Genomic DNA, 11,815 nt, shown 5'->3' with positions numbered 1-11,815 from the left:
AAAAGTTCAGCATAAAATAAAAAAGTGAATTGTTCATATTCCTTATAATATCACTGTAATAGATTATGTAAAATATAGCATTTAATCACTTACAACAGATTGATCCCTGGTAACGTTTTTGTGAAGCAACACTACTTGTATCCATGCGCTCCGTCTGTTTAGGCCGTCTTCAGATTTCAATGAAGAATAAAATGGTACATGGTCTAGTAGGCAATAAAGTGTCGCACTTGTGATATGTTTTAAAGCGTTCCACAGCGAAGCTAACCAGACTTAAAGAGCAGGATAGCATTTTGTCCTAGATAGAAATAGATGAAATGCTTGGTTTCGTGTGTTACGTAGCTCCCGAAGTTACGTCCCACAATGCAATGCCAGGTTGGGTTGTATTTTTTGTCGAACTCTTTCTTGATGTAAGCGGCAATATCTTTTTCAATGTTGTATTTCTCTAAAGCTGTAGTTGCACAGTCTACGGATTCCTGGCCAACTGGCCAGCGTACTTTCGTTTACCTTGTAACTCAGATGGCTAGAGCGACAGAACAAGTATGTGGGGTCTAGGGTTCGAATCCTGGTCTGTCCTCAGTGCGTTTTACACTCCGAACACTGTTCCAGATATTTTTTCTCTCATCTTCATTAAATTTTCATAGACGTTCTACAAAGTATGGTTGTAATTTATCAAATCTATAGCAATGGCAGGAAATGGGCTCTAATGTATAGATACAGTTTTGACAGTGGTACAGCGATCATTACACAAAAATTTAAACACACAGCTTTATGAATGTTTTTGACCCTTAATTCAAGATTTCACTCTATATCTTACACAAGAATGCCTTCTGTTCTGCACATTTTGGTATTTAAAAATATATAATAGAAAAATCGAGGAAACAGATTCAACAAGACAATCTCAAAAAGATGAGAAAAAATATATAATTATCAATGAACTCTTCACAAGAAATATGTTTAAGTGAAGTTTGGGTGGTCGGATGGCGCTGTGTGGTTAACGCACTCGCCCTTCACCAAGACGGCCAAGTATTGATCCCCGAAAGGACGTAAATAGGCTTGGGATCACCTGCCCGATCACGTGGCTTTTCTCCGAGTACTCCGGTTTCCCCTACATAAGACCTCCTGAGCGCTTTTACCCGAGTCAACGATACCGATTAACATCAGCTGACATAACTTGTTTTATCATTGTTAAATACTATATTTTCTCTAAAGTTTAATTCAAGATATACATGTTCTGTTACTATATATTTAATAGTTACTTTGATTAAATACGGACCTAGCAATATAAGAATAAAACACATAAACAGCACAATTTATTTTTTAACCACAATTTATATTAATATTTCAAAATTATTTCAAAATTATTTCAATATTTTAACATACGTGTGTTTTTGTGGATATTATCTGATAGCAAGCAATTTCAGTCCCGGGTTAACATATAGTGTTTGTAATTTTAATAATTCAGCAACGCGTTCCGGTTGAAACTATTGTATACACCAAATATTTTTTCATGATCCTTTCTTCAGATAACATACAATTCATACTCGACTCTTGACTATTCATAAAACAGTCCCCAGAATTTAGGAAAGTGGGGTTGAAACCATGGACAAGATTAAATATATAACATTTTTTGTTTGTTTCTATTGATGTGTAAATTCTTTGTTGCCTTTAAATTACTTGTATAATTACAAAAGTACAAATAACATATTGGATTGAATTGAAAATTAATTATGAGTATATGTATTGCAAATTTTATTTACTATGATATGCTATGTTTATTTTATACAGCCTAATACATGATTTAAAATTATAAAAGAAGATGTAATTAATGATGTGTAAAGATCTATATAAAAAACGAACAATTGAATATAAACATCAAAAGGAAATGCAAAATGTTACTAATCAAAATCTGCAAAGTTTTCAGTCCCTGACATTGCGAAAATAATCAGCCTGATATGTTTTAGCAACAGACGTTCACATTCCACAACACTCGTTACTAAGCTTAACGCATGAAACGAACTACGCCCATTCAAATATCCTCTTCTTTTTTTTTACATACATGAACACTCATCTGTATATACAATTTCTGCAGTAAAAATGCGTTTTTCATATGTATACATGTATAATATAGACCCATAACTACAACGGGAAGTATATAGCATCTGGTAGGTTCGTATATCGTCCCATGATCCTTCACTTTCTAGCCAGCAGACGACAAGTTATAAACAGATATTCAATTCACATTTAAGCAGATGACCTATTGGGGAACATTCCGGTAGAATAAATTAAATAAGACGTTATGGAATAATCGAATCAGCGGTAGCTCTAGAGGTGACATTTGGTTGTTTTCATCAAATAAATAATATGTTAATTATGTCTATTAAAGATGAATGCAAGACACACACATGTGATGATACAGTATGCCAACTTTAAATAAATTACACTGCATCATACAGCTATTTCGTTCTGTGACTAATTAATTATGCTAAAGGGCCAAATGAATTCGATCAAAATTCGTTTAAGATGTATTTTGTATTGGTTTACGGCCCATCGACAATATGGGTTATTTAGAGCCAAATAACACTGTGAAAAATAGACATTATTTAACTACTGTTAAAACAAAAAGGGGGTACGTAAGAAAAACTTTTTATTTAAGTTTCAAAGATCGGAGGATAACTGATTAATTTCAAACTCGATGATGATTAAAATGTATATAATGTCATCAAGGTTACGTCAAATCGCGGTGACTAAATTATTCTTTATCCTGGTATTGTTTTTGGCGTCACTATGCTTGTTTATTGATAACGTCACTAAAATTGTTGACTATGCACTATGTTGACATATACGATTTTTTCTTTATACATTATTTATATAGAATAAAAACATAAATATGTCAGATCTTATGGTAGGCCTTTCTGCCTTCTAGGGCTTCTCCAGGCGGATTAATGTGTATTTATCACCGTTGGTTACATGACGTCATCAATATTTACATAGTCAACAATGTTAGTGATGTCATTAATAAACAAGCATAATGACGTCACAAACAATACCATGATAAAGAAATCATCTATATACAATACCGATATATATATATTTATATAGGTTCTGCTTGTTGATATTTTTGTCTCCGCAGTTTGACGTAACCTTGGTAACCACAATTATAACTTTTGAGTAGTGGCACGGTATACAGTTTAATATATACATAATCATCAATTAATAAGTTATCCTTTCTCTGATATTTAAATAAAAAGTTTTTCTTACGTACCCCCTTTTTGTTTCAACAGTAGTAAATTAAAGTCTTTTTTTTTCACAGTGTCATTTGGCTCTAGAACTACCGCGGATGGATTCGTTTATTCCATAATGTCTTATTTAATTTGTTCTCGCGGAATGTTCCCCAATAGGTCATCTGCCTAAAGGTGAATTGAATATCTGTTCATAACCTGTCGTCTGCTGGCTAGAAAGTGAAGGATCATGGGACGATATACGAACCTACCAGATGCTATATCCTTCCCGAATAGAAAAAAGGTAACGAACCAATGAGAGCATTCGATACTGCGTCCATGGATGTAGATTTAAAGGCTGCTGTTGCTATCAACTTTCATTCTTACTAACAAACTGACTCCACTAGCCTCCATCGCCGACATATACAAAGAAATATACAGGTAATTATTTTATTCTCATGTTCCACAGATTGTAGTTAAGGGTCTATGTGATACATGTATGAAAAACGCATTTTTTACTGCAGAAATTGTATATACAAATGAGCGTTCATGAATGTAAAAAAATAAGGATATTTGAATGAGCGTAGTTCGTTTCATACGTTTAGCTTAGTAACGAGTGTTGTGGAATGTGAACGTCTGTTGCTAAAATATATCAGGTTGACTATTTTCGCAATGTCAGGGACTGAAAACTTTTCAGATTTTAATTAGTAACATTTTGCATTTCCTTTTGATGTTCATATTCAATTGTTCGTTTTTTATATAGATTTCTACACATCATTAATAACATCCTCTTTTATAATTTTAAATCATGTATTAGGCTGTATAAAATAAACATAGCATATCATAGTAAATTAAATTTGCAATACATATACTCAATATGCTATTTGTACTATTCTGATTATACAAGTAATTTAAAGGCAACAAAGAATTTATACATCAATAGAAACAAACAACTAATATTAAATATTTAATTTTGTCCGTGGTTTCAACCCCATTTTCCTAAATTCTGGGGACTGTTTTATGAAAAGTCAAGAGTCGAGTATGAATTGCATGTTATCTGAAGATAAGATCATGAACATATATTTGGTGTATACAATAGTTTCAACCGGAACGCGTTGCTGAATTATTAAAATTAGAGACACTATATGTTGACCCGAGACTGAAATTGCTTGCTAACAGATAATATGCACAAAAACACACGTATGTTAAAATATTGAAATAATTTTGAAATATTAATATAAATTGTGCTTTTTATGTGTTTTATTCTTATACTACTAGGTCCGTATTTAATCAAAGTAACTATTGAATATATAGTAACAGAACATGTATATCTTGAATTAAACTTTAGAGAAAATATAGTATTTAACAATGATAAAAAGTTATGTCAGCTGATGTTAATCGGTATCGTTGACTCGGGTAAAAGCGCTCAGGAGGTCTAATGTAGGGTGAACCGGAGTACTCGGAGAAAAGCCACGTGATCGGACAGTAATTCCATGCCTGTTCACGTCCTATCGGGATCAAATATCTGAAACAGTGTTCTGAGTGTAAAACGCACTGATGACAGACTAGGATTCGAACCCTAGACCTCACATAATTTGTCTGTCGCTCTAGCCATCTGAGTTACAAGGTAAACGAAAGTACGCTGGCCAGTTGTGTTACAGCTACTAGCTATGTTGAATATATGTATAAAAATATACCGTGGATTTTTGAAGTATTTTTTCTACAGTCAGTGGGCAAAAGATACTCAAGTTTTCCTTTTTGTTTTGAATTTGTTAGTATTTTGAATATACAGATGCTTTGTTTTAAATTTTCAGAAATCATGACTGACAGGAAGGCCGTCATCAAGAACGCCGACATGGCTGAGGACATGCAGCAGGACTGCGTAGACTGCGCCACACAGGCTCTGGAGAAGTACAACATCGAGAAGGACATCGCTGCCTACATCAAGAAAGAGTTCGACAAAAAATACAACCCAACCTGGCATTGCATTGTGGGACGTAACTTCGGGAGCTATGTCACCCACGAGACCAAGCATTTCATCTACTTCTATCTCGGACAAGTTGCCATCCTGCTCTTCAAATCCGGATAAACTCTAGAAATTGACTCTGATATATCTAGGTCAAGTTGCCATCCTGCTCTTCAAATCTGGCTAGCCTCGCTATGGAACGCTTTAAAACATATTACAAGTGCGACACTTTATTGCCTACTAGACTGTGTATTATTTTATTCACCATTTTATTCTTCATTGAAATCTGAAGACGGCCTAAACAGACGGAATGCATTAATACAAGTAGTGTTGCTTCACAAAAACGTTACCAGGGATCAATCTGTTGTTACTGAATAAATGCTATGGTATTTTGCATAATCTATTACACTGATATTATAAGGAATGTGAACAATTCACTTTTTTATTTTATGCTGAACTTTTTGTTCAGTACAACTTGTTAATACATATATATTTACAAAAAAAATGCTTTTGTGGTTTTTATTATGTGCCTTTGTGCTCAAAATTATTTTTTGTTGTATTTTCGATCAAAGACGTACGACTCCTATAAGAACAATCGATGCTCATCTTAATATTCAAAGTGTGACTGAGTCACTGGTTGATCATGGGCTGATGTTGTAAACATGACGTGATGCACTATTTACAGTTTATTTATATAAGAACATATGTACAATCACAGTGCTTTCCGTCCTAAATCACATGTTGTTCCTATGGTGTACTTCAAAAAACAAAACTGGCTATCCGAACACACTCATCATTAAAACGTATCATATCACACATTCTGACCACACATTAATACACTTATACTTCTCAATTAGTATTTCTCCATAACTTTTCTTATCCTTATTGTCAACGTTAATTGCTGTCATTAGATCCATTTCATATTAACTCATTCACCCCTAAAATTTCATAATGAACTATTCTAGCCTTTGACTTCAGGGGTGAATGAGTTAAATCTTACCACTTATTTTCAAACAAATAAATAATGCCAGAATCTCTATGGCCACTCTCCAATAATTACAGCTGACCAGCTATGTCACTTCGTCCCGTATCAACCAATCAATGAAAATTGTTGAGTCTTTGTCCAACTACCTAATTATTTGTCTCTCCCCATTTTCCCAAAGATAACACATTCCCAGAAATATATGTCGCGGTTTGTGGCATACTCTATCAATAGAAAACGTTTCTAATAATAACGGTACTACGACTTCTCATATATATTAAATTTATAAATTTTATAACTTTTTATGAACATTTTTGTTAATGCTATTTATCTCAGTCTGGTATAACATTTTTCGTCGTTTCTACGGAGAGAGGAAAAACTTTAACACCATTTAATCAAAATACAAAACTTTTACAGTTAGCAAGTTTAGACTCGCACAGAAATAATTTGCATGTAACGTGTGTAGATCCACAGTTTCACCAGGCGAATCAAACATTGTTGGATACCTTTCATGTGTAAATGAGTCTAGCCGAAATATAGAAGCCTAGCCTTTTAAACACATCTAGCGTGATCGATCGATCGTTGGATTGGCCTCCCACCCATCCCTTATGTGTATGTACATCTACATAAATAAACCGCTGAAAGGTGACATCTTCACGTCACATTTCATGTTGTACCTTGAAAGGGAAAAGGTGAAAAGCACCCGGGTGATGAGCACAGCCAGGGACAGGACACGTGTCATTCATAACTTAAGATATAAATGGGCCTCACAGTATATATACCTATTCATATTTACTGCGACGCTCATTTATATGTGAAATGTGCCTGTGGTGATGAGCAAGTTGTGTTTCGTGATTAATGATATAATGTGAATGTACAACCACATTAAAAAGACACGATATTCCAGGTTATGTACAGTTGCAGATTCGGGCTGAAGACAACACGTAAGTTGTTAAACTAAAGATCAAAGTGATGTGAGAGGGCAGCAGATCAATGGAGTGGAACAGGTCGTCTGTATGAAAACTAGCACGTTTTTTCAATTTACATAAACATATTTGTCGTGGAGAACAGATGCAAACATATTTACCCTCCATGTTTTCAGGCATAGGGGTCGTTTTCAGTTAGAATACTTCAGTGTGACGAATTTCGCATCATAAGTACTTAAATTTAATTTAATGTCGTTTCTCCATAAATACTTGAAAATGACGAGGGTAACTTTTTGTAGTACACGTCATGCATGAAGCAAATCTTTGGGTAGGGGTCAGTCGATTCAAACGTCTGCAAGTTTGACCAATGTTGACATAATCTTGAGGTAGATAATACCATTGACGATTTACATTTGAAAATCATTTTTATTTCTTAAAATATATAAGTAATGTTTAACAAAATAAGATAGAAACCATCAACCACGATGCCACTGTGTATAAAATATGTTATTATAATTAAAATCATATATAATGTAATATTAACAAAAATATCGATACCTTTGGAACAGAATAATAAGTCTTTATAATATCAATTGTGAGTAATATCACATGAAAAAACAAAACATCAGTTATGTAGCAACTGAATCACCCTCGATATTCCGGGCGGAACAAAATCTTCTTGAAAAAATCACTTAGGTGGTTAACAGTTCATGACAACGATGTCTACTCACGGTTCATATAATATAGATCTCATATGTATGCCACAGATACAAATATATAGTATTTTACGGAATAGAACACTCAAAATACATGTCCATGTCGTTGTAGCACTTCTCTGACTCACTTTTAAAAATGGCCTCCTGGGTCAGTACAAAACAGCAGGGGGGATTTCAAACGGATCTAAATGACACGGAGTTTGCTTGTATTCCACTTGTAGAACATTACATGTAATCCATTTTTGTATTAACCGCAAAATCAAGGCAAATGTTGTCTGCTTCATTTCGAAAGAGGAAAACTCATTATTTTTTGTCTTTGTCACGGATTTCTTCTCATTTAGTAATGGATTTTAGAAACCCTAAGTCCGAACTTTGAAAATTTGATCTTCAGCATCGGGAAAATCAGGAATATGTCATAGCAAAATTGAAGGCACGAAAATAGCTGTTTGATTGGTCTCAGATACAAATAACTGAACAATCGCTAGGCTGATACCTGTCCTTAAAGATTACAAAGGAGAGACGCCCGACTTTAAAGCCTGTCAGGTTTTACCGTTACGTGACCGCGAGGTTCTTTTGATGTATATCAAAGAATCGAACTAGTCTCATTAACAAGGTGGCGCACACTGAGCTTTCATTTTGGCTATGACATATTCCAGGGGTGCAGAGAGCGAAAGTGAGCGTAACCCCTGGATATCGAGGATGCCACTGAATATGAACTTGCAGTATTTCTCTACTGAAAGCTTACCACAGCCTGTGCCTACATGAAAGGAAATATATATCAACATTTATAGTGAAATTGGGAAATTGTTTCTCCTTTTTGCTCCATTAAAGGAAAATAACATACGTTTTGATAGGGAAAGCTGAAAGCTCCCTCACAAAGGTAAATACACTCACCTATTTATAATGAATTTAGTGTAGGGTGAGGGTACCATAAACAGATATTCGTTTGAACAAATATCTTTCCATTTTTAGAGGGCATTTATATTGTTGTACCGCACAGTTTCCCGGCTTTTTTCATTTCATTTTTTTGAATATTTCAGTGGAGTTTATGAGCAATATTTAAGTAGTGGGGAGATAAAATTTGTTCAAATGCTTCAAACTATATAATGTTGAATAAGAATAATAAACAATTATTTTGCATTGCAAAATAAAAATGCTGCATTATATATATCAAAAGTGCTCCATTTTGGATACCCTCATCATATTTAATAGTAGATAAAACATAAGGCCATTATTATAAGTGCTGTAATATAATTAAAAGCTTTGGCATATAACTATAAACAAATCATAAATGCTGTTATGCTTAAATATATAAACATAAAAAATAGTATGAAATAAATCAACAACTGAAATTTTGGACAAAATGGACAGAAAGTATTTTTAAATCGGCCTTTTAAAATTAAGTTAACACAAACCTATAGCCATTGAGTGTGATATAATAAAAATCGCACGTTAAGTGTGCTGAATAGTAAACAATGTTTCAGGCCTTACAACTGTATGGACCACGAACGATTACTCCAAGTAGAGACCGTGACTGTGACTGTGATAATAGGACTGAGGTCACAATTATATGCTTCCGGGTTCAGTACCCACGAATGAAGTCCCTTAGAAATATAGGTACTTTAGTAAAAACTATACTATGCCTCTTAGAACTTGGTGTTTGTGTAAAAGTTTGGTGTTAAAATACTGTGGAGATATCAATCTAACAATTTCTGTGTCAAATTTTTATATTGTGCATTAATTTTTTGTGCAGGGTGCTGTGTGAAAAGTCCTGTGTTTACCTCTACCCCTGACCCGGAAGTTTATTTTTGACATTGGTGACACCTGCAGACGATTATCTCAAGAAAAAGGCCAACATGCTATGTTGAAATTTTGATATTTTACTCCCAAGATGTTGCTCTTGACCAGGTTAGATGGAAAGTTGGCTATCGGATATTGGGAATTTGTTATGAAATTAAATGTTACAATGAAACATATAGTAAAATTAATTGTGGTCTTAGTCCCACATGTGTCGTCTGCTGCAGAAGGATCATGGGTCGATTATGACTCGAATATGTGCCGCTAACTCCACCAACAAAATAACAGTCTTTGTCCAGTTAGAAAGCCGTGCATTGCGTTCATGTAAATATCTGTTGCTAGCGACTCTCACTTTCCTCGGTTGTAGAACAAATCTGAGACGAAGTAGGTCTAGCAACAAGAGACAGGTGCGTTTTAGATTATTTTAAGATATGTAGTTACCGTGTAATTTAATATTTGTCGTTTCCTTTATCTTAATAATGTATACGGTATTTATGTAGGTCAAAAAACATGTAACGAAATATTGTCTTATGCATGTCTATGACGACCATTGGCGTCGAATATATAATTATTTTAGAGAAAAACAACCCAGATAGTATTTATTAAATATACATGTTTCGGATAAATATGTTTCTGACCGATTTGTTAAATGTTATAGGAAAGTACCTCTTTGGCAACCATCTCTCCCGAGACCAAACAAAGTTTAAAACAATCCAAAGAGGGAAGTGGGTGGGTGGATGGGTGGTTGTTTAAATGGATCATTGGTCACCACCTTCTTAAATAGTAATAAAATATTTCTTTGATATTATCTACATTTATATACGTGAAAAGGAAAGTTTCCACAGAATTTAAAAATAATTTTGGCATTGTATGCCGGTATTACCATTATTACTTGACGATCTATGATATGTTTATCAAAACTGAAAAGCTATATAAGTAAGTGAAGAAATCTTGACTACACTTTAATTGTTTTCAATTGACAGGTTTTATTATAATGGAGAGAAAAAAATAAAAAGTCATATAACATAAAACGTATAAAGATAATTATCTACAAGGAAATTATACAGTTGTCTATAGCAATTACACATGGTAAAAATAGTACTGTATGTATATACGCTCACTTCCGCTCTGTGCAGAGAGCGACAGTGAGCTTAACCTCCTCTGGAGTATCGAGGATGGCATTCACTGATCCGATATGTAATACCATACACACAATGTTTAATTAACTTCTGAAATTCTGTTTTCAAAAAATGCAAATACTAGTTTGATATAGGAATTTTTGCGAAGGCGATTGATCCAAAAAATGACACCAATTAATAGTATTTTTTGCCATTATTTTTAGAAATCATGACTGAAAGGAAGGCCATCATCAAGAATGCCGACATGGCTGAGGACATGCAGCAGGAATCTGTAGACGGCGCCACACAGGCTCTGGAGAAGTACAACATCGAGAAGGACATCGCTGCCTACATCAAGAAAGAGTTCGACAAAAAATACAACCCAACCTGGCATTGCATTGTCGGTCGTAACTTCGGGAGCTATGTCACACACGAGACTAAGCATTTCATCTACTTATATCTAGGACAAGTTGCTATCCTGCTCTTCAAATCTTGATAAACTCTAGAAATTGACTCCGATGTACCTGAGACAAGTTGCCATCATGCTCTTCCAAGCTGGCTAGATTCTTAAAATAATTGACTCAGATGTTTCTCTATCATTTGTGCTGAAAACCAAAAATGCATTGAAGAGCTTATCTACAGTAACATACATGCCAAACAAATCTAGTCAGAATACTGCCACCACCGAAATAACAGTGTTTAAATGTTTTTCGCCGGCATATCGAATGACCAAAGACTATTTCCATAAAAGAAATGTTCGTTTTCTATTTATTTTATAAGAATGAGTTTGTATTGTTAAAGGGGCATAACGGTGAAGTAACTTTATTTTTTGTCTTTTTTTTTCAAATACTACATAAACATATCAAGTGAGACTCCTTATGGAAAATAACGATCGGATTTGGCTGAAATAGATTCATAAAAATGATTAAATCTAAGAAAATCATCGGTATTTCTACCTGTCTGACCAACGTTTTGTTCAGGGATTTCCCTCTACTAGCGCATGCGCATAGCACACCATTTCTTTGTAAACAAAATGACTGGCCGTGTGAAGTAAGCGAAAGAAAAGTGTTGTACCGTGTCAGCTACGAAACG

At 34.3% G+C, this 11,815-nt stretch overlaps 1 protein-coding gene and 1 pseudogene across 1 annotated transcript; both read left to right on the top strand.

The window, feature by feature from the left end:
- The first annotated feature begins 3,551 nt into the window (after positions 1-3,551).
- Positions 3,552-5,588, top strand: LOC110464640 (annotated as a pseudogene).
- Positions 5,589-6,625: 1,037 nt separating this feature from the next.
- On the top strand, positions 6,626-11,607 carry LOC110464638 (dynein light chain 2, cytoplasmic-like). Its single transcript, XM_021519966.1, has 2 exons — positions 6,626-7,110; positions 10,948-11,607. Exons 1-2 carry the CDS (start codon positions 7,077-7,079, stop codon positions 11,217-11,219), a joined length of 306 nt encoding a protein of 101 aa, XP_021375641.1. The 5' UTR covers positions 6,626-7,076; the 3' UTR covers positions 11,220-11,607.
- The last annotated feature ends 208 nt before the right edge of the window (positions 11,608-11,815 follow it).

This window comes from Mizuhopecten yessoensis, unplaced genomic scaffold (genome assembly GCF_002113885.1).
Source record: "Mizuhopecten yessoensis strain PY_sf001 unplaced genomic scaffold, ASM211388v2 scaffold11017, whole genome shotgun sequence".
Classification (NCBI taxonomy): domain Eukaryota; kingdom Metazoa; phylum Mollusca; class Bivalvia; order Pectinida; family Pectinidae; genus Mizuhopecten; species Mizuhopecten yessoensis.
This window is presented reverse-complemented; position numbering and strand designations above follow the sequence as displayed.

Excerpts from the sequence above, each read along its gene's own strand:
- LOC110464638 (XM_021519966.1), top strand. The coding sequence starts at position 7,077 with ATGTACAGTTGCAGATTCGGGCTGAAGACAACAC. Across the intron at positions 7,111-10,947 it reads ATTCGGGCTGAAGACAACAC|AAATCATGACTGAAAGGAAG; the intron begins GTAAGTTGTTAA and ends CATTATTTTTAG.